Consider the following 27,526-nt stretch of genomic DNA (forward strand, 5'->3'; position numbering starts at 1 on the left):
CAGGAATCCATTTCCTCTGTTAAAAATAAATGTCGATGTGTATTGCACACAGAATCACACACACCATGGCACTGCTCACTGACAGTGTGGCCGCTCACATGGTCTCCTTCATCCTTCTCACTGAGAAGATTTACCTCCAGTCTTCTGTTAGCCTACAGGTGTTTCAGCTCTTGCTTTTACTTTATTTTAACAATAGCTGCAGTTCAATGCAGTCTTAATGCAGGTTTATACAAAAGGGTGGGAGGTGGGGTGAGGCCCTGAGAAGACACTCCTGAGGGGTGTGGGCTTCTCAAAGAGTAAGACATACCCCACTGAAGACCCTTGCTGCATTTTTGTTTATGGTCTTGGCCCCTGAACATGGAGTCTGAAGGACAGTCTGCTTTCAACCATGCAGGTTGCCTCCTTGGGTGTGTGTTGAGTTCTTTCTGAGATTCAAACATAACTCCCACCCCGCCTTAGTGTGGTTGATAGTCCATTGCTTTCTGAGCTGGCTGGTGGCTGTCCTCTTATTTTGATTCAGACCGTCTGGTCAGAACTTGCATTTCTTCAGTAACATTTGTCTTTTTTTTTCTCTTCCATTCCTTCAATACTAACTCTGCAGTGCAACCCTGGCTGTTTTAGTACTGAATGAACTCTTGTTCATAAGGACACCAAAGGGAAGTGACATTTGTCTTCTCCAGCACAGTGTGGTGTGGTTGTCGGGAAAATAAATCCACCATCTCATGCAATAGCCTACCATTGAAGCACATGGTTGGTATGACCTTAACTACATGGAAGGTAGTGGCATTGGTTCAGTCAGGCACCCTGGGAGTCTGTGGGTGCTGATCACTCAGTGTCTAAGCCTTCTTGTTCCATAAACATGCAGACTAAACCAAAAGCACAATGGGAGGAAACAACTTCAGACAGACCCAGATGGTGCTTTTATCACGTGCCTTGTCTTAGCAATGAGAAAAGTAACCAACAAAGGGGGAAGAGTGGTTTTTTTGGTAATGAATTCTGCAGCACGACACTATTATTACTTGATATCTCCAATAACTTGACTTTCCATTTATTACCCCCAAACAGAATTTGGCTAATAGCAATACAAATGAACAGATTAAATTTTTAGCTGCAAATGAATTTTAATAGTTTAGAACAACAGTGAAGACCAGCCTTTTTTTTTTTAAATCAGACATGCTCCACATGAGATTATACATATGGAATCAAACTGGCAAGGAAGACAAACTAGCATTTGAAGACAACAGGTATCTATAGTACTCCAAACATTCCACAAAATATTTCATTGAGTACAAAGGACTATAGGCCCATGTATTATTATGTACAAGACAGTTAAATGGGTATTTTATATTTATACATACCTAGTTTCATACAACGATCTTAAGTCAAATGCACTTCAATTTTCAGTTTAAGAACCTTAGAATTTATTAGTTTGTAAGAGGAAGCATTTGAATTTGTATACTAGGTATGGTTATGTGTTGCTGTTCATACTTTCTATTCCTTCACTTCTTGTTGAACGTGAGATATCCTGAGCGACATAGTCTTAAAAATCTGTTAGTTGTGGTCTGGCGTCAGTTCTTATGGATTGTCTTAAACAACAAGGATGAGTTAGTGGCTAGTAGACTTTGTCACATTTCTTCAAGACAAAGGGAAATATGGAAGTCAGAGGGCATGGATATTATCCTGACCTAGCTTTAGGCATTTTTGAGAATATGAGCTAGAGTAAATGGTAAGCATCTCTTCTAAATGATGCCAGATATACCACATCCAAGCAGGACAGAAGGGAGACCATGGGAAGAGATGCCTGAACAGCACAGGTCCATCCAGAAGGTGAGCATCAAGGCAAAAAGTAAGACCAGAAATGGATGAGAATGAGAAAACTCAGGATTTCAAAGGACACAGGGTCATGGGGGCTGGACAGTCCCAAGGATTGAAGTATGGATAGGCAGGTTGGGAAAAGCAGCATTGGGAGAACTTGTAAATGAGTGACCCATTGTTGGTGACATTGAGAAAAGACACTGTGCCCTCTTCACAGTCAAGGAAAACCCCAACCCGATGGAGAGGGGTGACCACAAAGGGGTTCAGAACAGTAGGGTCACAGTTGGAAGAATCCTCAAAGATACTATACTTCGATCCATGCTGTAACCCTATAACCCAGTAGCCATTCTGTGGTTTGTATCTGTGGTAACCATTTGGCTGACTTTTGCGTTGTCTAACATCAAACCTTAAAGTTCGTTTTCTAGTGTAAACTCCCAAGGTCCAGGCATTTTTTTCAGACACATCCACTTCCCAGTAATGTTTTCCTGAGGAGAAACATTTGGAGCCCAAGATACCGTTATTACAACACTTAAAGGGCCAAATGGACACAGATGTCACTTGTCTGTGGTCTTCTGAAAGTATAAGATTCAAATTTAGGTTTTCTGGATTAAATGTGAAGTTGTCTATAAGAGGGAAAACAAGAAAGAAAAAGATTAGGTGGCATATATGGAGGTAGCTTGTTTGTGAAACACTGTGAAAAGCCAATATTGGAGAGCTTAGAAGAAAGTAATATTGAATGTGGGATATGATAAAACAATACAAAAATGTTACATAATTGTTGTTTAGTACAGGATCTTGCTAAGTGTCCCAGGTTAGCCTTAAGCATACAATTCATCTGCCTCATCTCCCTACTGCTCTGACTGTAAGCATATACCATCACACGAAGCCTATGAGGAATACATTATGTGTATGAGGTAACACAGGAGACAGAGGTGATGAGGCCACATGGAACCACACCCTTGTGAAAGGTGATCAGAACACAGTGATTTCAACATCTGCAACTTCTTACCCCAGTAGGCCCGGACAGCTGTTAGCTCTGAAATGATAAAAGATTTGGAGACTTTTATTAGAAGCAAAGATTTGAAAGAGGTAATACTTTGCTCTCTCTAGAGGTAAGAAAGGGTGGTATAAGAGGTTTATGAGAGGCTTAAAAAGGTTTAAAGGTCCTCTCTGGTAAACAAGAACACTTTAGGGTGCTCCCATGGACACAGCTGCATCTTCCTTCTCCCAGAATGCCTCTCCCTGACTTCCCTGCTATCTTTACCATAGGCACTGCCTGCTGCTCTCCTCACCTCTAAACTTTTGTAGCATGCCACTCAGATCAGGAGCTTGGAATACCATGCTCAGTTTCTTAGAAACTGCTTTTGGCTTCTTCAGTGTCCAGATCTGACTCCTAGGGATGGAGAAATAGTTTAACCTTTGCATCTGTCATGTTGTTGTCTTGCTCACACAATGGCCTTTATCTCTTACCACATCACTGATGTGCTTCATACCTGAGGAGCCTAAAGGAAAGCCCTGACTGTGAATCAGAAGCCACAGGCCTCTGTGAAATGTTCCCTGTGACACTGGGAGGATCTACACCTCTTGAAGTCACAGCTGCCTCATCTTAATATGGGGTAACTTTCATCTCTTTTGAAATCTCATGGAAATAATATAAATTTGGGTGAAAAGCATTGGAATGACATTGCCACAGCACTGAGGGTGCAGTGAGGACCTATGAGTTCTCAAGGAAATTGAGAGCAAGGCTGAAGGTCCTGGCTGTGATGTAGGGCTCATAAACTAACAGCCTGTGAGTTTGTGAATAGTCCAAAGCCTTGGTTCCACATACACACCACACCACATGCCCCATAGAGATAACAGATGGTTCTTCTGGGGGAAGAAGAAAGCCTGAACTCTAGGTATGATCCACATCAGAGATAACAGATTGTTATGGGGGAAAGTCTTGCAAAAGAAAAGTTATTGCTTAAAATGAATGTGGTCAGCCAGACTTAGAGGCTCCTGTCTGTAAAATTAATCAGGACAGTTACTAACTCATCTTTATTACACAAAAGCACTGCTTGGGGTAACCCATACTCACCATTTCAAAATACCGCTCATATCCTGGGAATATGAAAAACACAAGAGAAGAAAAAAAAAAAAACACAAGTCACAACATGTGGGAATTAGAGCAGTGTAAGTGAAAAAAAAAACAAAGCAGGAGAAGGAAGTAGCAGAAGAAGCAGCACCAGTGGCAGTGGTGAAGGAAGATGAAGAGGAACAAGAAGAAGAAGAAGGAAGAAGGAGGAGGAGAAGCAGGAGGGAGGAGGAGGAAGAAGAAGAAGGAGAAAGAGAAGCAGACGACAACAGAACTGAAGAATCAAGAGTAAGTTATTTTATTTTTTCTAGATGCTTCTATAAATGTGGCCCAGAGTGGCGCTGAACCTCCTGTTTCATCCTCTTGAGTGCTGAGGTTACAGACATTCACCAGAAAAGCTGTCTAAAAATACAGTTTCTTTCTTTTTTCCTTGTTTTAAAGTTAAGCCAAAATATCAACAAAACTGGCAACCCTCAGGCTAGACACACTAGGGAAAAAAATGAAGAGGTAAAATTTTCAAACTGGAAAGAAAAGATGAGACACTACTACTGACCTTAAAGAAATGAAAAAGAATCATGGTGGTTCACACCTTTTATCCCAGCACCCAGGAGGCAGAGGAAGGAGTTTGAGTTTGTGAGTTCAAGGCCACCCTGGCTCTACATAGTGAGTCCCAGGCCAGCCAGGGTTATATAGTGAGGCCTGATCTCAAAACAAAAACTAACAAACACCAACAACAGCAAATGAAAAAGAACCACGAGGAGCTGGGGTATGGCTTGGTGGTGGGATGCTTACCTAGCAAGTGTCAGACTCTGGATTCCCACCCCAGTTTACTGTGTTATAAAAAAAAATTAGATAAGTAGAGATGAACAAATTCCCAGAAGTACAGAACCAACCAATACTGATTCAAAAAGACAAAACATTTCTAAAGATTAGATGGGAAATTAAAGTTCAAGCAAAGGCCAACCATGGTTTCACGGTTAAATTGTACTAAAAGTTAAAAGAATAGACAACACCAAAATTGTTAAAGCAGCACAAGAAGAAACGAAGCAACCAAAGCATCCCTGGAATGATACAGCCTGGCACTACAGTGCTTGGGTACAGAAATGAAAAAGGTCAATCAAGGGCTGGAGAGATAGCTTAGCGGTTAAGAGCACCAACTGCTCTTCTGAAGGTCCTGAGTTCAAATGCCAGCAACCACATGGTTGTAACAACTGTAACAAGATATGACTCCCTCTTTTGGAGTGTCTGAAAACAGCTACAGTGTACTTACTTAAATAAATCTTATTTTAAAAAAAAGGAGGGGAGGGGAGGGGAGGGGAGGGGAGGGGAGGGGAGGGGAGGGGAGGGGAGGGGAGGGGAGAAAGAGCTTACATATGCGGAGCCTACTGAATGCACAATATTACATAAGAGAGACATTTCTAACCACAAGACATTTGAGTAGTGTTTTAGACTAACTGACAAATAAGAAAATGATGGAAGGGCATGGAAGCACATGACTTTAATCCTAGCACTTAGGAGACACAAGCAGGCAGATCTATGTGTTCCAGGCCATTCTACTCTACAGAGTAAGTTCAGAACAGCGAGGATTACACAAAGGAACCCAGTCTGTAGGAGGAGAAAGAAGAAGAAAATAAGAAAAAGGAGGAGGAAGGAGGGACAGGAGGAGGGACAAAGAGGACAGTCAAGAGGGCTCAATGGGAAGAGGTGCCTGCTGCCAAGCCTGGTGACCTGAGTTCAGTCCCTCAGACCCATACAGTAGAAGAAGAGGACAAGGAGGCTAGAGAGATGGCTCAGTGGCTAAGAGCACTGACTGCTCTTCCAGAGATACTGAGTTCGATTCCCAGCAACCACATGGTGGCTAACAACCATCCGTAATAAGGTCTGGTGCCCTTTTCTTGTGTGTTTGAAGACAGCTACAGTGTACTTATATACAATAAATACATCTTTAAAAAAATAGTTTAAAAAAAATCCTCGTTAGGCGTGGTGGTGCATGACTTTAATCCCAGCATTCTGGAGGCAGAGGCAGGCGGATTTCTGAGTTCCAGGCCAGCCTGATCTACCAAGTGAGTTCCAGGACAGCCAGGGCTATACAGAGAAACCCTGTCTCAAAAAAAGAAAAGAAAAAGAAGAAGAAATAGAAAAAGAAAACGAAAAAAAATCCTCCTTAGAATAGGGAACAAAATACCCATGGAAGGAGTTACAGAGACAAAGTTTAGAGCTAAGACAAAAGGATGGACCATATAGAGACTACGCCACCCAGGGATCCATCCTATAATCAGAGACCAAATGCAGACACCATTGAATATGCCAGAAAGATTTTGCTGAAAGGACCCTGATATAGCTGTCTCCTGTGAGGCTATGCCAGTTCCTGGCAAATACAGAAGTGGATGCTCAAAGTCATCTATTGGATGGAACACAGGGCCCCCAAAGGAGGAGCTAGAGAAAGCACCCAAGGAGCTGAAGGGGTCTGCAAACCTATAGGTAGAATAACAATATGGACTAACCAGTACCTCTAGAGTTCGTGACTCTAGCTGCATATGTAGCAGAAGATGGTCTAGTCGGCAATCAATAGGAAGAGAGTCCCCTTGGTATTGCAAACTTTATATGCCCCAGTACAGGGGAACGCCAGGGCCAAGAAGTGGGAGTAGGGCAGGGGGAGGGTATAGGGGACTTTCGGGATAGTATTTGAAATGTAAATGAAGAAAATATCTAATAAAAAATTGAAAAAAAAAGAAAATAAAACAAATAAGCAAAAACAAAAAGAAGAGGACAAATTCCCACAAGCTGTCTTTTGATCTCTACTGGTGGGCTGTGGCTCATGTGCATGCACACATGTATGCACACACACACAATTTAAAAAAAAAGTAGTTAAAAAATTTAAATCACGCTGGGCAGTGGTGGTGCATGCCTTTAATCCCAGCACTTGAGAGGCAGAGGCAGGCGGATTTCTGAGTTCGAGGCCAGCCTGGTCTATAGATTGAGTTCCAGGACAGCCAGCGCTACCCAAATTAAATCACAAAACAAATATGAAAATCCATGGCAATTATAGTCATGAACAAATATTAGGTTTGGTTCAACCTAAAGACATCAATCAATGTGATAGCCCATATTAGTAGAATAAAGAATAAAAACCACACAATGTCAATGATGGTGAAAAATTGAAGAACGCATTTGAAAAACTTCCACATACTCTCATGTAAAATGAAAGAGAGCAGGTGGGATTAGAAGGTACCTTCTGCAGCCTGTGAAAGGTGTGTAACATCACCCCCAAACCTAACAGCTAATATCATGGGGCTTCCCCATGGTAGGAAAAGAGAAAGAAGAGAATATTCTTTTCCATGTCTTCCATCCAATGTTGTGTTATTAACTCCAAGAAGGAAAGAGAAAATGTCTCTGCTGCTCCTCCTACCTGCAGCAGCTCTGTATCTGACCACTCACACCGCCGCTCTAGATCCAAGATAAGTTCCTCCACCAACTGGCTCTGTTGAGCCAGCTCAGCCTCTGCCCCCGCCAGGCTGTCCAGTATCATCTGCTCCTCTTCTCCGAGTCTTTTCAGCTCTCTCTGTTCCTCCTTGTCCAGGATACTTCTAAGCTGATTAAAGCCTGTTTGAATCCTTTGTCTCTCAGTCTGGACCTGGCGCTGCAGGAATGGACATTGGGAGAGAGAAAGATATAACAAGTCTCCCAGGCTGAAGGAAGATGTCAGTGGAAGTAGGACTTCAAACCAAGGAGGATATAGGAATATAACAGCAAGTTGAGGATGCTATTCTTCTCCTCTATTTTCCCTTTAGTACAAACAAACTCAAACAAGAAGAATATATAAACAGCACTCTTCTCATCCAAAAATAATGTAAAACTTGGATGAGGCTCAGATTGTAGATAGATGGATGTCTTGGGCACTCATGACTCCCTACATCTACATGAGCAAACATAGAGAAAACTGGTTTGGGGGGGTGTTTCTTTGTTTGTTTTGCATGGTATCTTCTAGCAGAACTGTCAGAAAAGAGAAGAACAAAACCTCTTCCAGCTTTTGACATTATACAGTTTATCTCTGCACTCAATTCTAAATACGTACGTGTATTTACAATGATATACTCCCGTCCCTCATCCCTAAAATGTAACTTTGGGCTTATTGAATACAAGGAAACAAAGGGCCTAATTGGATGAGGATCAAAGAAGGTCATCCTAAAATAGCTCTCAGCATCACTCAGGATGATGGAAGACTTGCCTTCCAGGAAAGTCTGTCTTCTTTAATGTCAGCTTCCAATGTCTCCACCTTCTCCTGCTCCTTCCTCAGCCTCGTGAGAGCTTTCTGGAGATTCTCCTGCGTGAAAGGAATCATACCGGTCATGCGTTCCACCTGGACAGTGAACTAACAAAGAAACCAGTTTGTGCCCAGAAAAAGACCAGTTCATATAAGCTGTGAGGTTGATGCGTAGTGTTTACAACATAGAACACAGTCTAAGGAGGTGGATGAATGCATTCATGATCCCTAGAGGAGTAAAGTCCTCACCTACACACTGTTTTCCCTTAGATTAAGTACAGACCATGCAGCAATGCCACCCTCTCCTCACACCCAATTCACAGTGTTCCCCTGCAGTTGCCTTGCTGAGAGGAGCAGTGAACTCAGGGTTTGGGAAGCATTCCCCACCCAAACAATGCAAGGGAAGGGGACCAGAAACCTTCTGCTCTTTGATCAAGAGATTGTGTGTACTGCAGGCCAACCCTTTACATAAACGGAAAGAAAAGACATTTCTAGGTGTTAGGAACCCAGTGGCAATGTGAATCAAGAATGATGGCAAGGTTATATTTCTTACCGAGAATCACTTTCTACCCTATCTTCCTCCATCACGGACTTACCTGACATTCCCTGACTGCTTCCTCCCAGAGGAATGTGTGGTGACCACGATGCTCCTGAGAACGCTCACAAACCCAGCAAATGACCTTCTTGTCCTCCTTACAGAAGAGAAGGAGCTTCTCTCCATGGTGTACACAAAGATCTCTCTTTTTCCCGATGTCAGGCTTCAAGTTAACCTCCCCGAGTCTCTCTACTACGTTTGCCAGGTGTTTATTAGCCTGTAGATTTTCCAACGAGAATCTAATACCACACACAGGACAGCTGCTTTTCCCTCTGGGGTTGATCACTGCATTCTTGTTCGTGGTGAGACAGGCTTGGCATACACGGTGGCCACAGCCTAGACTCAGGGCTTTGGTCAAAAGCTCTTGGCAGACAGGGCAAGTGGTTTTCTCCTGTATATTCGTTGGACCTGTTGAGGCCATTATGTTGCCCCTATGTCTTTTCCTGTCCTAATCTCTGAGGCTCTTCTTTCTTAAGGACTGCTGGATGGCTAGGCAGATTTTAAAACAATGGTGAGTCAGTTCTCCAAGGCAACTCAGGACAACACAGCCACTAAGTATCCTTCAAGGTCGATAATATGATGGTTAAAAGCACTCAATTTTCACCAGTGACTAGACAGAATCTGCAACAAAGAACAAACCCTTAGTAATTTGGTAACTGGAACAGAAACACTCCAGATGAAGAATGCAGTGGTGGCAGAGGAAAGAGAAGGAAGAAGGAACAGAAAACACAGTTAAAACAGGCCTGAGCACTGTGCAGAAGTGCAGTCCAACAACAGAAGACTGGGAATCTCCATTGCACACTGGTAATGGACAAAGTCTCACTTTTCTTCCTAGTAGTTGGCCATGCAGTACAGTGTTGGGACAATGACTTTGATTGGGACCTGGCAGGTTTAGGGGTGTGTTTTCTGGCTTCCATTATTAAAACAATACAAAAGAAAACAAAACAAAACAACACCACAAAACAAAACAGCTGGGCAATGGTGTCGAAGATCTTTAATCCCAGCACTAGGGAGCCAGAGGTAGGATGATCTCTATGAGTTTGAGACCAGCATGATCTACAGTCAAGCTACACAGAAAAACCCTGTCTTGAAAAATCAAAAATAAAATGAATCTTTTAAAAAAAAATCATGTATTTCAAATAAAGATCTTACTATGGACAAGAGCTGATACCAAAAATTACTAGAAAGAAACAAGAGCTGAAATTAGTGAGCTGGAAACTAAAGGCATACAAAGGACCAGTGCAACTGTCCTTTGAAAGGGTAAACAGGACTGACAAGTTCTGGGCCATAAGAGTCAAAAGAATGAGAGAGGTAAATGTATATGATAAGTACAAGTTGTACAAGTACACACAAATTAAAAGAACCAAAGATGTTATTTTTTAAAGTTGATAAAAGCTAATGAACATTAAAAGATGATGTTCAACCTACAATTGATTGGTAAATAATAAAAAGAAAAATTTAAAAATCACTATGATGTCTGGAGAGATGGTTCAGTGCTTAGGGACGCATGTTGCTCTTCCGGAGCATCCAAGTTCAGTTCCCAGAACTTGCACGCTGACTCGCAACATCCATAACTTCTAATCTACATGATTTGAAACCCCCTTTTGACCTCTGAAGTCACACACACGTGGCACACTTGAGTTCTCTCTCATTCTCGTTTTTCTTCTTCTTTATTATTTCTTTTAATTTGTATTTTTGAGACAAGGTCTCATGTAGCCCTGGCCAGGTGTCAAACTGGCTGGATAAGCAAGGTAGGCCTAGACCTAACTTCTGATTGTCCTGCCTACACCTCCTAAGTGAGGGCATTATCAACCTGCACCAGACCTGTACTTGCTCTGTCATAAAATGTCCTCCCACTCCTCAAATAGCCTCGTCTCTGGATTCCTTCTCTGATGACAGCAAGAATCCGAAGGCATTAGGATGGGGTCTCTTCCTAGCCCTCTCTTTACCTTGGAGACCCCCAGTCATATTCTCTCTGCAGCATCATTCCAAGTCCACCCACCTCCTGCTCCTTTCTCTGCAGCTCCTCCGGAACATCTTCCTCTCAGATTTAAGGAAAGCCCACCTGTGTTAAAGCTTCAAATTCCTTATGATCCTACTGAAAAGCCAGGAGGTGGTGCTATATACCTTTAACCCCAGCAGTTGGGAGGCAGAAGCAGGCACATCTCTAAGTTCAAGGCCAGTTGGGTCTACAAAGCTAGTTTCAGGACATCAAGGGCTACACAGAGAAACCCTGTTTCCAAAAACCAAAACCCAAAACAAAATAAGGTAAAAGAGATTATATTGAACCGTTTGCTTACTCTGAAAACAAAAGCTGCATAGTGTATAAACTACTTAGTTCTTCTTATTGTCATTCCTAGCTGGAGTATAAGCATGTAGATTTATTTCATATTAGATAAATATTGAATGGGTGCTTAGTATGCTTTTTTATGCCAAAAAATGCTTTATTTCCATTGACATTTTAATTAGAGAGAGAGAGAGAGACCTTAATCATCTTCTGTGTTTGTCCATGACTAAACTCTCTAGCATTGCAGTGCAGATTCAGAACAAGGAGATGTGGTGAATTCTGGAAAGTGAAAGTACTGGACAATGGCGGGCGGGTGTTTAAACCATCTATGAAGATGCAAAATGCCCATATATTAGCCTAACATGGAAAATATTCAGGATCAATATCTTACCAAGAACACCTAGGCTCTGTCCAGACCAATAGCTAACTCTTGTTTACTATCTCTGAGTAAGCAAAAAAAAAAAGAACTGATATAACTTTTAGTGCAAAGATCCAAGCAAGAAGAATGATCAATAAGGCCTAAGCCAGGTGAGGACACCAGGATCTCTTATGGCTACTGAGACAGAAACAAGCAGGTGGAGAGGTGAGGGGGTTGGGAAGGTACAAGCTTGTAGTCCCAGCTACTTTAAGAGGCTGAGGCAGGGTGATATTTGACCCCAGAACTCCAGGACCAACCTCAGTAAGGCTATGAAACGGGCCTCAAAAATAAATAATAAATACGTATTTAAAAAAAAAAATAAATCTCTGTTTAAGTAAACATGGAGTCCTAAGAGTGGCTCTTCAGAGGTACATATAGTTAAAAAGTGACACAGGGGCGGGTTTTCAAGTAAATCAAGGCCTCAGGATGTTAAGGTCACTCTGGCTGCAAGGAGGGGAATAGAGGCTCCTCTTAGACTGAGCCCCTGAAACTCTACTTTATCTTAGTAGGCAGAGGGGAGAGGGAACAAGGAGAAGGGAGAGAAAAGGAGGTGATGCTGGGAGCTCTTGAGATTCCAGACCTGTTTACAAGGTGCATCACATATGCAAAGCAGAAGAAAACAGAAAGTCCTTGCCCTGGCGAAAGAAGGGGCTTCTCCAGAAAAAAAAAAAAAAAAAAAAAAAAAAAGACCTTCCTGCTCAATTTCAAGTTGATTCCTCATGAACTTTTTCTCAACTTCAGATCTCAGCAGTTTGTGATCTGTGAGCAAATAAGCCTCTCCTAAGCGTCACTGGATGAAGTCTCTCCTTTAAGGGTCTCCCTCCCTCCACCCTGGACAAACTTTCGCACACACCTTTGGACCCTCACCTCTGGCCGGGAAGAGGAGATCGGTCCTCCAGGCAGAAGCGGTGAAGAAAAGCCAGGGACTGGTTTTAGCCAGCCAACCCAACCAGCAACCCCTCCCTTTCTGGCTGCTGAGAAAAGAAACTGAAACTCCAAACCAGCCTGGACAGGAAAGAGGAGGAAACTTTTGAGTCCTAAGTACTGGCAAAACTCTAGGCCACCGATAGATGGCGATGCAGGGACTCTGGTGATCCAAGGAAGAACTGAAGACTTGACCTAGAGGTGAAGTTTTCAGGGGCCAGGAAGAGCTTTTTGGTGGCCATAGCTAAAGGGCTATCACTTACATCAGGTGGGTAAAGACCATGTTAAGGGAAGATTCCACTCAGCAAGAAGGCAGCCACGAAATCAATAAAAACAGGAGAAACTTTTATTAACGTGTGACCCGAAAAATAACACAAATGGCCCAGCAAGCTATACAGTTTCTTACAGTCTTTTTCAGGCCAGACAGCAGCTGTATTTTTATCTAGTCACCATCTGAGGGTGGTCTCTGAGTTCCTTAGGGTTTAAAGGTGTTCAGTTAGGGGAACAACAACCCAGGAATACAAGGGAACACATTTGAAAAAAAAAAAAAAAGCACAGTCTTTTGCTTAATTTGTGAATAACAATAGCCCTTTGGTTATGAAAATAGAATCTGCAGCCTTGCACTTACCTTTGTCCACTTTGACCTTCTCAAGTGTCTCCACCCCCAATCCCAGCCCAGGTTAGCATGTTTACATTCCTTTTAGGCTCCACTCAACAGTTACCTAGCAAGAGCAAGGTAGGTCAGGCTTGCTATAAAAGGAACTGTTTGGCCCCTCCTTGTTCTCTCTGAGCCCTTTCTCCTTCCCCCTGCCCCCTCTCCACATGTTCCCTGCTGGTAGTGCTCTCTCTCTCTCTCTCTCTCTCTCTCTTTCTTTCTCTTCTTACCCACCCCCCCCCCAAGAATTATCAAGTCTACCCAATAAACAAGAAAGGGAAACCATGCCTGCAGCAGGAAATGGTGCCAGTGAAGTTGTAAGGGTCCATGATTCAAAAAAGAATGACACCCAGATTCAACTGGTATGCAAATGTAAAGATAGATTTCTGCAGAAGTCCAGCAAGCTGGGGTCTCAAATTACCAAAATAGAGACACCCAAGAGAGCTTGCTGGTCTGATTTAAGGCTCATTAGGGAATTCTGAGGTAGGGACCTCTATGTTAATCTATTGGGCCCATCTCTATGGACATTCTATTACAGGGTGTGAGGGCAGGAAACTTGCTGGGGAGGTCTAGAAACTGTTACTGAGGTAGTAACTGTGGAAGTCTGGGAACTGCTGAATGACCCACTGGCCTTGCTTCAGGCCAGGTGGTTGGGACATTCCATTAACTGGGCTTGAAGGCTGGAGCCTAGGATTTTTTCTATTGATAATTGACTTGCCTGGACTGGCTCAGTTCTTAGGCCTAGTCTCCTTAACTACCAATTTGAAGTCTGTCATAAAATCAGCCTACCTTTCTCTCTCAAAGTCACAAATCTTAAAGGAAAACCTACAACCACGACTTTATTAAACCAGCTCAATTCCTGAAACAATCAAAACTTTGTTTTTATATCCACAGATAAGTGTAGTCCTCACTGTGAGGGGTGCAGTAAAGAACCACCAAAAAGCAAAGGTATGTATATATATATATATATATATATATATATATATATATATATATATGTATATATATATATGTATATATATATACGTACACACACACACATACAGACATATGTAGTGTGTGTATACAATATAATGTACAATATAATGATATACAATATAATATACAGTATAAGTATATAAATATAATATAGTATATACAATGTAATGTATAGTATATACAAATATAAAATATTGTTTATATATGTAATGAAATATGTATGAGAGAACATCCAGATGCTTCTCTAAGAGCCCAGAGCAGACAGACTGGACATGGCCTAAATCTGTCTTGGACAATAAGAATAGTGAGAATAGTAGGGGAGAATAGTGGATATGGCAAGATAGATAATGGTGGAGGAGGAAACATATCTTTATATAGGAAACAAAGGGGTATCTGAGGAGAAGGAGGCCTGGGGAGTGGAGAAGAGCCCTCAGGCTAGCTTGCAGGCTTTGGAATGTATAAAGGGTACTTGTGAATAGGGGGTGTAGGACCATGGAGGCTGGCATAGGCTTTGATATGCAGCCACAGGTATATATCCTTTCTACTGAAGAGCAAAAATTTATACTTTTGGGTTTTATAGCATTGTGGTATCTAAGTTCAAGAAATTCAGGACTAAATGTTGTAAAGAATAGACCCAGGCGGGTCCAGGCACAGCCAGACCCACCCCATAGCTGGGGACGTCCGGCCATAAAAGATAAAGAAAGGAATGCAGGAACTGGCCAGAACCGACCAAATGGCCATCTGGCAGGATGGCACCTCCGGGCGGCGCTTCCCTCTAGCCCACCATAAATCATACATTGGCCAGGTGTCCTGCTGACCTCGAAAAGTCCCAGGCCCTTGTGCCTCCTTACACTTTAGCTGGCACGTACTACCCTGTTAACTTATAATCACTCCGCTGACATTTAAATGAGCCAATCATGTGTAACTGCGCCAATTCTTTCTCCTCCCCCCTTTTTGGTTTGTGGTTTTTGCCTTTATAAGCCTGTGAAAACTTTGGGCCGGGGTCGAACTCCTCTGCCCCTGCGCGGTGCATGAGCTTCGACCCCAGCATGCTGGTTGAGCGCTCCTTTGTTGTTTGTGTGCCATTAAAGCCTCGTGTGGTTACAACAAGTTCGGTCTCAGCGTCTCACTGGGTGTGCGCCTTCCTGAGACTTGAGTAAGGGTCTCCCCTCGGGGGTCTTTCACTACCAGAGGCAAGGGAAATATGTCCTTTTCAGAAATTAAGTTAGAAATGCTGGCTTTTATTTAACCAACAGAAATCCTTCTATAGTTCAGCTTGACTTGGGCTAAGACTGTCATTTTTGGATATATGAATTGCCTGAGACCTAACACACCCCTCATTAAGAAAACTCTTTGTAACAGATGGATACCATAACAGGAAACCAGAACTAGTCAAAATGCAGACTTGTGGAGTACAGTCCCAACTGGTGCATCTACCAAATACATCTACCAAAATCTGCACCTAAGGCTCAGGGAACATAGCTGAAGAGGGGGCAGAAAGACTGTGAGAGCCAGAGGATCAAGGAGTTTGCTGTGAACTGATGTCTCCCAGCAATATCGGAAGCTATGCCCATAGACTCTCACCATCATGACTGCTTAAACATGAGCTGAAGAAGGAAGAAACACACACAAACAAAAAACAAAAACAAAAAAAGGTGCTGATGTGGGGCGTTTATGTAAGAAATTTACTGCAGGCTCAGAGACAGCAAGGGAGGAAAAGAAACACCATGAGACTCGTTCTGGCAGACTTCTGAGAATTATCATGCAGAAGATTTAAAGTAGCCTTGATGCTGATGCAAAGGGGATAGGCAAGAGTTTATTTGGGAGCCAATTATGAGTGACCTTGGCTTAAGAACATCAATGTTGGTTACCCCAGATTCTGTATTTTAACGTGGAAGCAGTTTGAAAAGGTTCTCATAGTAACAGCAAAAAAGAAAATAAGTCAATACATTTTCAAATACATTGGTGGAAACAGGGGGGCTGATTAATTAGAGGGGAATTCTCTGCTACTGGCCTCAGATGCTACCTTTTGCTTTGTTAGAAAACCAGTGCTTGTTTGCCCTTTCCAAATTATTTATGTGAATAAGCACAGAGACTTGTGCAGAGGAGGCGGTACAGGGCTACTATCAGGGCTAAAGACCTCCCAAACCATTTGACTGAACTTTGTAGTGTTCCAATGTTCCACTTTCTGATGGGGGAAAATGGGACATGGAAATGTTTTTCTTCTAGGAAGCAGTTTATTGTGCCTGCATGGAGGCTCTGTACATTAGTATTCAAAGGCCAAATTAAATGCAATGGGGCTTCTGTTTGCCTACAAGTTTGGCTTCTGGGTCTCCCATATATGGTTACATAAAATGTGACTGGGTATCCTAAATTACCAGGTCATGGTACCAAGGATGTGAAGAGAAGAGGGCTGCCTAAGGAACATGCCAAGGCTCAAAACATGTTGACTAAACCACAGAGACAGCTCTCAGTTCTCTTTTTCTTTGGCCTCTAGAAATCCCCACTAACTGCTTCAACAAACTTGCAGCACTGACATGGTAATCAATCAGCCTTGCAAAGGTTCAACTGTTAGTATAGCTTCTTTCTAACTTTTATTGACAATGACTAAAACAGCAAAGACTAGAAGGAAAAAGTATAAAAAAAAAACAGTTGTGGAGTGGTAGCAGAGAGATGAGGGTTCTAAGAAAGAAGAGGAGTAGATAATGAGCATGCAGTTACAGGAATGGAAACTACCTCAAATGTGCTCATCAGTGGTGCTGCCTAGCTTAACTGACAAACAGAACTTGTACCTATCAGTATCATGTCCCAAATCTTAGTAACATCTTAGTTGGGCGTGGCCAAAGTGGAGTCTGAACTTGAAGAGATGGCAACTAAAATTCTTCAATGTCAAATGCAAAAGATAAAAAAAGAGAGAGAGAGAGAGAAAGCATATCTATGAACCAGACAATGCTAGAGGCTACATGCACCATTGGAATACAGGAATTGTTGGAACCTGGGAATTACCACACAAACCACCCAGACACTAATCTCAATCAAATAGGGATGGTTTATTGAACATCACACCCCAAAGACTGATCAATCAGGGACAAGATTCAGGCTCAGGAGCTAAACCATGACTTTGAGTTAAAACCCTACAAGATTTTAAAGTCTAAAATCTATAAGCATCCGCGCCAACTTATTCTACCAATCAGGATTTAGGGATAGGGGACTTCATTAGGAACAGATCTTTGTTGTGTGCACTTATCCCATTCCCATTGGTAAGAGTTTTCAACTGTGGCAGGGGACTTGCCTTGTCTAACATTTATGCCTTAACTTGTCCACCATGATGAGACTTACCATGTCTAAAAGGCATGTCTTATCTCACCAATCAGGATCTCAGTTACCCATGTACATGTCTCTTCCTGCCCAGTAGGATGTCAGTTCCCAGGGAAGACTTTGGAACTTAAACTTTACTTGACCCCTACTGAAAACAGAAGTCTTATTCCAAACAGTTTCTTATATTGGTGCAGGTGTCTCTCCTATGTTGGGGTCCATCCCAAGAGCAGCTCATAAGAGCAAATGCCATAAATTTAGGCTTCTACACAGGTGCAGGAAGTGCTGCTGGGTGGCTGGTTTTGGTTCAAGCTTATTGTGGGTAACTATATAAAGCAGTTCTACTGACTTCTATTATGATTGTTTTCCAAGGGTGCAGAACATAACTGAATATGCAATGAACTTGAACGTGAGAAAAATCCCTAGTAACAGCACAAATAACATATCAGGAAGTTTCCTTATAATATTAGTGGCAGCACACAATGGTAGGTTAGCAAGACAACAGTTACCTAGGCCTTAATATTGTATATAGGCCTTAATATATTTCCTAGACCTTAACAGATAAAGATGGTCAAAAGGAGGAGGAGAAATGGCTAAAATAATAAGCCAAGAATTTTATAAAACTTAATGTCAGACACCAGACTTGAAGTCCACGAAGTGTAACAACACCTAGCTAACTTCATTTTTATTTTTTATTTTTTATTTTTCAAAGATTTATTTTATTTATATGAGTATACCATAGCTGTCTTCAGACACACCAAAAGAGGGCATTACATTACATCTGAGATCCCATTACAGATGGTTGTAAGCTACTATGTGGTTGCTGGCAATTGAACTCAGGACCTTTGGAAGAACAGTCAATGCTCTTAACTGCTGAGCCATCTCTCCAGCCCTCAATTCTTTTTTTTTTTTTTTTTTGGTTTTTCGAGACAGGGCTTCTCTTTATAGCTCTGGCTCTCCTGGAGCTCACTTTGTAGACCAGGCTGGCCTCGAACTCAGAAATCCGCCTGCCTCTGCCTCCCGAGTGCTGGGATTAAAGACGTGTGCCACCACGCCCGGCTCAATTCATTTTTAAAAAAAGCAAAATAATCATGTTGTCAGAGAAGACAATATCTAATTAGCTGGTGCAAGAAATTGAATACAGGGCCCTGTGCATGGTAAATCTCACCCTTTGAGTTCCTCCTGAGACTTTTTTGTTTGTTTGTTTGTTTGTTTCAAGACAGGGTTTTTCTGTATAGCCTTGGCTGTCCTGGAACTCACTCTGTAGACCAGGCTGGCCTGAACTCAGAAATCCTCCTGCCTCTGCCTTCCAAGTGCTGGGATTAAAGACCTGTGCCACCACGCCTGGCTCTGAGACTAATTTTTAATCATTTAGCATGTCAGTAAAGTAAAATGAGATCTTAATTTTAAACCAAAATATTTATTATCTTATTAAGATCTTTTTTTATTAGATTTTTTTTAATCTTTCAAGGTTATATTTAGTGCACTGACTTGAGGATGATTTAAATTTGTTAAAAGCAGCCACATATTTTCGTTATTTACATTTCAAATGTTATTCCCCTTTCCTGGTGTCCCCTTAGAAAACCCCAAATCCCCTCCTGCTCATCAACCCATCCACTCCAGCTTCTTGGCCCTAACATCCCCCTACACTAGTGCATAGAACCTTCACAGGACCAAGGGCCTCTCCTCCCATTGATGACCAACTAGGCCATCATCTGCTACATATGCAGCTGGAGCCATGAGTCCCAACATGTGTACACCTTGGTTGGTGGTTTAGTCCCTGGGAGGTCTGGGGGTACTGGTTAGTTCAAATTGTTGTTACTCTTAAGTGGCTGCAAACCCCTTCAGCTCCTTGGGTACTTTCTCTAACTCCTTCATTGTGAACCCTGTGCTCAGATCAATGGATGACTATGAGCATCCACTTCTGTATTTGTCAGGCACTGGCAGAGCCTCTCAGGAGACAGCTATATCATGCTCCTGCCAGTGTGGCCTCCCTTCCCCCCAGCCTGGAACCTGCCTGCTCAAGGGTGGAGCTACCGGCTCATTTGTCTTGCCACGCCCACTGTTGGAACCTGCCCTTGTTGCCTGGAGTCACACACGTGTTCGTCCTGCTACTGGACCCTGAGTTACTTGGCGGGAAATTGGGTTCCCTCCCCCTTCCTTTATAAACTGAGTGTCTGGAAATATTAAATTGAGTCTTGATCCGAATGTTGTCTTGACTCCATTGTTTCTTCCGCCCCGTCTAGATTCCTCTCTTTGCAGGGAACTGCCATTCTCAGTGAACCGTTCGTGTTGTGGACCGCGGGCGGGCCACAACAGTTGGCGCCTGAACAGGGACCTGAAGAATGGCAGAGGGATGCTAAGAGAAACGACTGCTGTGTGGAGCTCCACAAGAAAGGAAAGGAGGAGCATCGGAGCAACGGACAGGTACACATGCTAGCGCTAGCCCAAAAAAAATTTCAGTTTTGTAAAGTGTTGCTGAGGATGCGGTAGGATACGAATCAAGTTTGAACCAGTGCTGACCCAACACTGTTTCTGCTTGGGGTCAGCAGTTCGTTAATCAGAACTAGATACGGAGACAGGCGGTGTGCCGCAGTTTTTTAGAAAACTGCTTAGGTGGAAGAAAGAAGGGTTCAAAATCATGGATCAGGCGATTGTGTTTAGTTTTCAAGAGTTGCTTAAGGATAAAGGAAATTCATACCGGAGAAGGTATGGGCTAAGCTGAGACAGCGTTAAGCCCGAGCGCTGGTTCACTTAGGTTCAGCAGTAAAGCTTAAGAGGAGCTAGGCACAGGCGGTAGGCCGTGGCTAGAAAAAAGCTACATTGTTAGGTGTAAAAAAGAAAAGGGTTTATTAAAAGGAAATTAATACAGGCGGATTGCCGCAGTTATAAAAACTGCATCATGAGGGAGGAAATTGTCCCAAATAGCAGGAGTACTCTGCCCCATTTTGTGTCTTGTTTATGTCTGGTGCACCAATCTGTTCTCGTGTTCAATTCATGTATGTTCGTGTCCAGTCTGTATGAATGAATGTTCTATGTTTTATGTTGGATAATAAAAATGGTATAAAAAACTTTATCTGCAAGGCCGAGAGCTGCCACGTGTTTCAGCCAAAAACCAGACACGTGGCAGGAGGGCCCCTGATAGAAAAAATGTTCGTTTTAAGAAAAAGCAGCAAGTACACAGCCTCTTAGTTTCGAATCTGATAAATGGTTCATGATTAATGTGTTTGACAATGGTAAAGTGCTTTTTTATTCTATGATTGTAGCTACAAAGATTAATATTCTCTGATTGGTCTAAAATTAACTGCTTCATTTGGTTCTTTATTAAAAATGTGCTCTGCATGTTTTCGCATTCAGCTCATAAGTTGTTGGTTAAAATTAATAATTGTTACATTGCTACAGATGGTTAATGTTAAATTTGATAACTCAAGTTTAGAGTCCTTCCGACACGTGGCCTAAGGCAGCCCTAGAGGCTGAGTCTCTTAAGATATTTCTAGTTTAGATAATGATTAATGTGGTTCCTATCCTAAATAGTAAAATTTAAGATAAGATATAAAGCAATGCCTCTTTATTAAAGCGTTAAAGCTTGCTTTAATAGGTATTCATAGGTATTAATTGATATCCAAACTTCGTAATATGATAATAATGCTTCTAATATTGATTTTAACAGTGATAAATTGTTTTAAACATAAGTTTTGCTTTCCCAAAGTTGTAGATATTATCCTAACCTTGCACAAAAACTTAAAAATTATGGTTAAAACTGCCATTGTTCCATTGACTGCAGCTTGCAGTTTGATTACAAATTTAAGATTAATGCTCAGATTAAAAAGTATTTTACCTTTGAGTCAATACAGGGCTCTGGGCAGTCCCAGAGCGGCTTGTGGCCCTTTCTTTTGTTTTGCAAACAATGCCTAAAAAAGTTTTTCCCTGTGTTCAAGAAAATTTCTTTTTAACAGTGTTACAGATCTATTCAGATGTTTAAAATAATGCTTAAATTCAAAGATTTTTGCTTCTAGTAAACTGGTAATCACTAGAAAATTTTGCCTCTACGTATGGCTAATATAGCTTTACATTATGTAAGAAAAATGTTTATTGTTTCTGCTTCTTTACAAGAAGCCAAAAGTTTTAATCTTTCAGTATATATTGTTTCCTAAGTGGAAAGTATTTTATTAACTAATGCTTCTCAAGAGAAGTTTACCTTAAATCCTTGCTCTCACCCAAAAGATTCAGAGACAGTATCCTTTTGTTATTTGGTGTTTTGGTTTGCTGCAAGGGGTTTTGCAGGAAATAAAAAAAGCTTTTATAATTGTTGTTAATTGGTAATTAAAAATTAGTTGTGCCAAAGACAATTCTTTGGCCAGAAAAAACATTATTGTAAAGTCATTTTTCTCATCTTCCCAGCCAATCGTTAGCCCACGTGGGCCCAACTAACTACTGTGGGGCGGAGTCTTAAGACACACAGTTGCCCCTATCCCAGCACAAATAATCTGGTTGTGTGCTGTAGATAGTGTTTTAAAATGCTGAACAATCAAACCTTAATTTATATATTGATAGTCAATGCTATATCTCTGAGCTCATAATTACTTAAAATTGTTCGTCCCTCAAATACTATTAATTCTCAAATTTACAATTGCTTATACATATTTCTAGTTAATAAATAAATAAATTATGCACGTGTAACTCTTAATAACTTTTCTAGCTTTCTAGTTACAACCGTTCCTTAAAAAAAATGATTAAAAGTGCAGTCACTGCCCCTTTACAGCCAAATATTTAAAATGTTTTGTCCAAAAAGTTATTAATTCAAAAGGTTAGATATTGTAAAATTTTAAACTTTAACCTCTTAAAAGACAAAAGAGAAAAATTGTATCCCCATATATACTATTTAGTGCATTTCCATGCACACTATTTAAAACATACCTTTATTTTCAAAATTTGAGATTAAAATGTCAAATTTAATAAATGCTTTTTAGTATCTTAAAAGGGTCTACTTATTGGCTTATAGATTGATCCTAAAACAGCTACCTTATTAAAAAAGAAAAAAACAGGTTCTCTCCACAAAACTCTACAAAAACATATTGGTAATTCGTGTGCTGAGCTGACAGGTAAGTTAACTCAGTGTCCTGATTAAAAAGACTAAAAGATTAAATTCATGTTTTAGATCCATCCTTGCTTGTCATTTTTCCAGTTTGGACTAGCTTCTAGCCTTTTAACTTTATGGCAATAGTACATCAAAAACTATATATTCAGACTTAGTAAAATTAGTCATTTAATAGAGTCATAATGATTTTTCACTCTTCTTCAGTGTAACCAGCCATTCTAACTCAATCTTAAACTGGTCTAATATTCAGTTCAATTATTAAAGATTCCTATATTCTAAATTACCTAACAAAGTTAATTCAAAGCATTTCCCCCAAGGTCACCAAAGGCTCACCTTGCCTTTACCTTATTTGTCCTAAACTTTTTGCAAACTGACATTAAAGGTCAGTCTGCAGCAGAACGCCACTGACACCCAGTTACTTCTAATTCTTATGCATTAGTAAAATAAAAAGACGCCCTGACTAATAAATGAAAGGGTCCAGATCCAGTTCTAATCTGGGAAAGAGGCTCGGTTTGTGTTTTTTCACAAAATAAAGATAAAGCACAGTGGCTACCAGAAAAATTAATTCGTCAGGTAAACACAGATTCTGTCTCTCCTCATAAGTATCATTCTAAAGACTAAAATTCCTCTTGAGCTGGGAGTAAAAGCTCTCAAAAAACACTGTTTCCTCTGAGCCAATTCCCCTACAAGAGGCCGGAGATTAACTTTAGCTTTACAATTTGCATCTAAATAAAATACCTTGACTTCTCCAAACAAAAAATTTACATTACTACACTCTCATTGTTTAAAATTCTTCCTTCTCTCAAGCAGGTCAATCTACATTCTCCCGTTCTCCGCCCCGCCCCTAAGAACAAACAGGTGGTTCTGCTAATCTCCCTTCCAGGGACATCCCAGCATGTGGCTTTTCAGTCTAAGATAAGATTTAGATTTACCAAGAGAGCTAGGAAAGTAGAAATTTCATATATATTTACAAAGATTAGTTCTTATTTTGATAGATATAGGCTTAGTCCCTTAGCTGGCCTCTGGCTTTTCACCCTTGCTGTTACTGCAAGGTGTCCTTAGTTCCTCAGGCTACTGAAAATAACAGGGATAAAAAAAAAAGACTTTCAGCTCCTAGTTTAACCAAAATTAATGGTGTTAATACTGACATAATTCTTATCTAGGCCTTGCTAAATCTGAGGTTGACAAGTCTCATATAGAGACCTCACAATAACTCAAAATTGCGATACTGATTCATAATCATATAAATACGGTATGGGTACCGCTTGGCGCAAGAGATTACTGCGGAGGAAAGGTCCAGTTTGACCGTTTCTGAGTTCCCTGTGTGACACACCTGATTTAAAAGAGGTTGGTATCTGACTCCAGCTAAAAACTAAAAATACTTAAGGCTCTGCCTCCCCTCCCCAAAAAATACCAAAAGCCACAAATGTGAGTCGTTACAATGCTCACAAAAAAAATCAGGCTAATGTCCACCCAAGTCAAGGTTAAAGCCCACTCATCTACAGATGAGAAAATCATTTGATCACCTCTGTTAAGCATTGCCTATTTAAACTTAATTAATAGGGGGGAGAGAGATTGGAGACCTTGCTGTTGTAAGAGCAGGCCCTTCACTGCCTCCCACCCAAAAAAATAAAAAAGCCAATTGGCCTTGTACTAGGAGCCAGCCAGTCTTAATCTCTTCTCACTGTTCCCCTGCCTGTCACCCAAAATTGTGGATAATTATCAGTTCAGTGTTATTCTAAAATTGTTTAGCTAAACTCAGCCAGGGTTCCAACGCCCTACTTAAAAGGCAAACAGGTAGCTACCTATTCAGCACTAATTAGCATTATAAAGTCAGAGCCTACAGCCCAGTGCTGGTATTCAGTCAGTGCTTTTAAGACAGTCTCAGCCAGATACAGTTTACCATTAGAATAGTTAGGGAATCCCACGAAAATAGGTTTTTTCTTTAGCCCTAGGAACTCAGGCAGAACTATTGAACATAGATAATTTTTCTGCCACAGGCCACCCCCTTTTTTATTTTTGTTTTGTTATCTAATGGGGGGAAATGTGGCCTCCCTTCCCCCCAGCCTGGAACCTGCCTGCTCAAGGGTGGAGCTACCGGCTCATTCGTCCTGCCACGCCCACTGCTGGAACCTGCCCTTGCTGCCTGGAGTCACACACGTGTTCGTCCTGCTACTGGACCCTGAGTTACTTGGCGGGAAATTGGGTTCCCTCCCCCTTCCTTTATAAACTGAGTGTCTGGAAATATTAAATTGAGTCTTGATCCGAATGTTGTCTTGACTCCATTGTTTCTTCCGCCCCGTCTAGATTCCTCTCTTTGCAGGGAACTGCCATTCTCAGTGAACCGTTCGTGTTGTGGACCGCGGGCGGGCCACAACATGCCAGCAACCATTTGTTGGCATCCACAATAGTGTCTGGGTTTGGTGATTGAATATGGGAGAGATCTCCAGGTGAGGCAGTCTCTGCATGGTCCTTCCTTCAGTCTCTGCTGCATACATTATCTCTGTAACTCCTTCAGTGGGTATTTTGTTCCCCCCAAATTAAGATTTTTTTACATTGAATTATTTTATTCTTGAGGCTCCTTTTAACATAACCATAGCCATGTGTATTCGGTCTCCATTTTGCTCATAAGGTGCAATTAAGTTCAGGTTCTCAGACTCTACTTCCCAGAAGTAATTTTCCATAGCTGACACTAAAGAATGTCACTAATAAGCCAGAAAAGTTATGGTTGAATTACTTGTACCCTGTTATCTCAATGTTCTGAAATTCCCCTGTTCCCTACCTGCCCACCACCCCTTACTTCACTTAGGACCAATCAGCTTAGGTTGCCTGATAATACTTTGTCTAGTTAGCGAAAAAAAATTGTACCACTTCACTTCTTGCCTCCAAGTTTTGAACCTACTTTTAATATAAAAAGCTTACCCTAAGAACAGTCTGGTGCCACAATTACGTTTTGTTCTTCTAGTTGTCCTAGATGTCCCATATTATGGTACATATTCAATAAAGTATGGTTGCTTAACTGAGATTGGTCTAAGTATGTTTTGTGTGACAATTCCCAGATCCCCAACATTCATGGTTTAGAAAAAATGTAATTGCCACAAATTAAAATGAAGTAACCCTTCTTCAAAAATACACATGTAATAAGGTTTTTTTTAAAAATTATTTAAAAGTATTTATTATTGAGATAGGGTCTTACTATGTAACCTGTGGCTGCCTTGTAATTTCTTATACAGACCAAGCTAGTGTTTAATATAGAGATCTGTTTGCCTCTCAAGTGCTAGAATTAAAGTCAATGGGCTTTTATTTTTATAAATGTGTGTGTTTGTGTGTAGGCAAGTACATGAGAATGCAATGTCTAGGGAGGCCAGTGGAAAGTGCCAAGTCCCCTGGGACCAGTAACAGGGGATTGTGGTGTTGCAGGATATTTGATCACATTGTGAACCCCAAAATTGTGAACTGGAAAATCCTTGTTGTGGTGTGGCTCAGCCCTAGTACACACCTTCACCCTAAGAACTTTCTGCAAACAAGAGCTAAATAAAGTCAAGGATAGGTCAAGAAGCAGAGCAAGCAACCAGTTGAGTGGGAGTAAAAATAAGGAAGCAAAAAGGAAGGCCTGCCTGTGATTTGAAGGGTGTTTAAGAATGCATGGAGGAGGAGCTTCCTCCCGGGATGCCCATGGAGTAGGAAGGTCAGCTAAGTGGTGCATTCTCTCCATCTCTGAACTAGGAGGCTTTCACCACAGCATCTGGCTCCTGAGTCTTAATTGGTAAATTGAATGGTTGGGATTTTTTTTTTCAAGACAGGGTTTCTCTGTATAACCCTGGCTGTCCTGAAACTCACTTTGTAGACCAGGCTGGCCTCGAACTCAGAAATCTGTCTGCCTCTGCCTCCCGAGTGCTGGGATTAAAGGGCATGTGCCATCACCACCCGGTGCGGGATTTTTGTTTTAAAACTATGGGGCTGAAGAGATGGCTCAGCAGTAAAGAACACTCATTGCCCTTTCAGAGGTCCCAAGTTCAATTCCCATCAACCACACTGTGCCTCACAACCAACTGCAATGTCTTCTTCTTAGAGAAAACGAATTTCTAGTCTAAAAATAACTATGTCAAATCAGAGAATTAAAGCCAGAATAAAATAAGTGACAATACTGTGGCCCACTACTTATGAACTACATATTCTATTATTTAATCCCTGTATACCTCAGAGAAACATCACTGCATGACATAGGGGTTAATGGCGAGCAAACAGAGTCTACTGGAGATAAGATGAATGAGCAGGCTAGGATCTAAAACAGACTCTCATACATCACCAAGTCTGTGGACAAATAGGTTTTCTATTTTCTTTTTAAAGATTTACTTAATGTATCTGAGTACACTGTCACTGACACACCAGAAGAGGGCATCAGACCCCATTACAGTGCTCTTAATGCTCTCCAGACCTCACAAATAATTTTTCAGCAGTAGGCAGTTCTGGAAAAAATAAAGTATCTATATAGACAAATAAAATATTTTAGGCCACAACTTGCACCATTTATGAAAGTTATCTCAATGAGGATCCTGGAGTTAAAAGGAAATTTTAAAAATTTTTAAATATTTTTTAAAATTAGAGATGTTCTTCATCTTGAATTAAAGAATTTTCTGTGACTTATTCTTTCCTGTCTTTATTTCATTTTTACTTTTTTGAGACAAGGTGTCTTTATGAAGCCCTGGCTGTCCTGGAGTTATGTACACCAGGCTGACCTACATAACCAAGAGATCCAACCTTCTCTCTCTTTTTATTTTCATGCAGTAAGTTCCTGACCAAAGGAGTTAGCCTAAGTGTCTCTAAACCTTATTGCTTGAAGATTCCAAAGATGCATCCAGAAAATAAGCCTAGCTCAAAAGATCCACCCGCCTCTGCCCTCTAAGTACTAGGAAAAAATTCACATTCAACTTATAAGAGTTGCTTATACTTACTTGACAAAATCCAACACCCATTCATGATAAAAAGTCTTAGAAAGGTCAGGAATTCAAGGCCCATACCTAAACATGATAAAAGCAATCTACAGCAAACCAGTAGCCAACATCAAAGTAAATGGTGAGAAGCTGGAAGCAATCCCACTAA

General features: G+C 41.2%; 1 protein-coding gene across 2 annotated transcripts; it reads right to left on the reverse strand.

Annotated features, from left to right (window-relative positions):
- Positions 1-597: 597 nt before the first annotated feature.
- LOC110298224 (E3 ubiquitin-protein ligase TRIM34B) lies at positions 598-12,421 on the reverse strand. 2 transcript variants are annotated; one of them, XM_085841454.1, is made up of 8 exons: positions 12,307-12,415; positions 8,750-9,369; positions 8,118-8,213; positions 7,299-7,529; positions 3,893-3,915; positions 3,108-3,208; positions 2,825-2,851; positions 598-2,438 (listed from the first exon to the last, which is right to left on the reverse strand). In XM_085841454.1, exons 2-8 carry the CDS (start codon positions 9,167-9,169, stop codon positions 1,879-1,881), a joined length of 1,458 nt encoding a protein of 485 aa, XP_085697580.1. In that variant the 5' UTR covers positions 9,170-9,369; positions 12,307-12,415; the 3' UTR covers positions 598-1,878. The 2 variants fall into 2 exon arrangements, with proteins under 2 accessions (XP_085697580.1, XP_085697579.1); XM_085841453.1 differs by having other exon boundaries at positions 599-2,438; positions 12,321-12,421.
- Between the last annotated feature and the right edge of the window lie 15,105 nt (positions 12,422-27,526).

The sequence above is a fragment of the Mus caroli genome, unplaced genomic scaffold (genome assembly GCF_978045245.1).
Source record: "Mus caroli unplaced genomic scaffold, Mus_caroli_1 scaffold_8, whole genome shotgun sequence".
Classification (NCBI taxonomy): domain Eukaryota; kingdom Metazoa; phylum Chordata; class Mammalia; order Rodentia; family Muridae; genus Mus; species Mus caroli.

Bases quoted from the DNA above. Each gene is read 5' to 3' on its own strand.
- LOC110298224 (XM_085841454.1), bottom strand. From the start codon at position 9,169: ATGGCCTCAACAGGTCCAACGAATATACAGGAGAAAACCACTTGCCCT. The intron at 3,916-7,298 runs GTAGGAGGAGCA...TCATATTCCCAG, and splicing joins CAGATACAGAGCTGCTGCAG to GATATGAGCGGTATTTTGAA. The intron at 3,209-3,892 runs GTGAGTATGGGT...CTCCATCCCTAG, and splicing joins ATGAGCGGTATTTTGAAATG to GAGTCAGATCTGGACACTGA.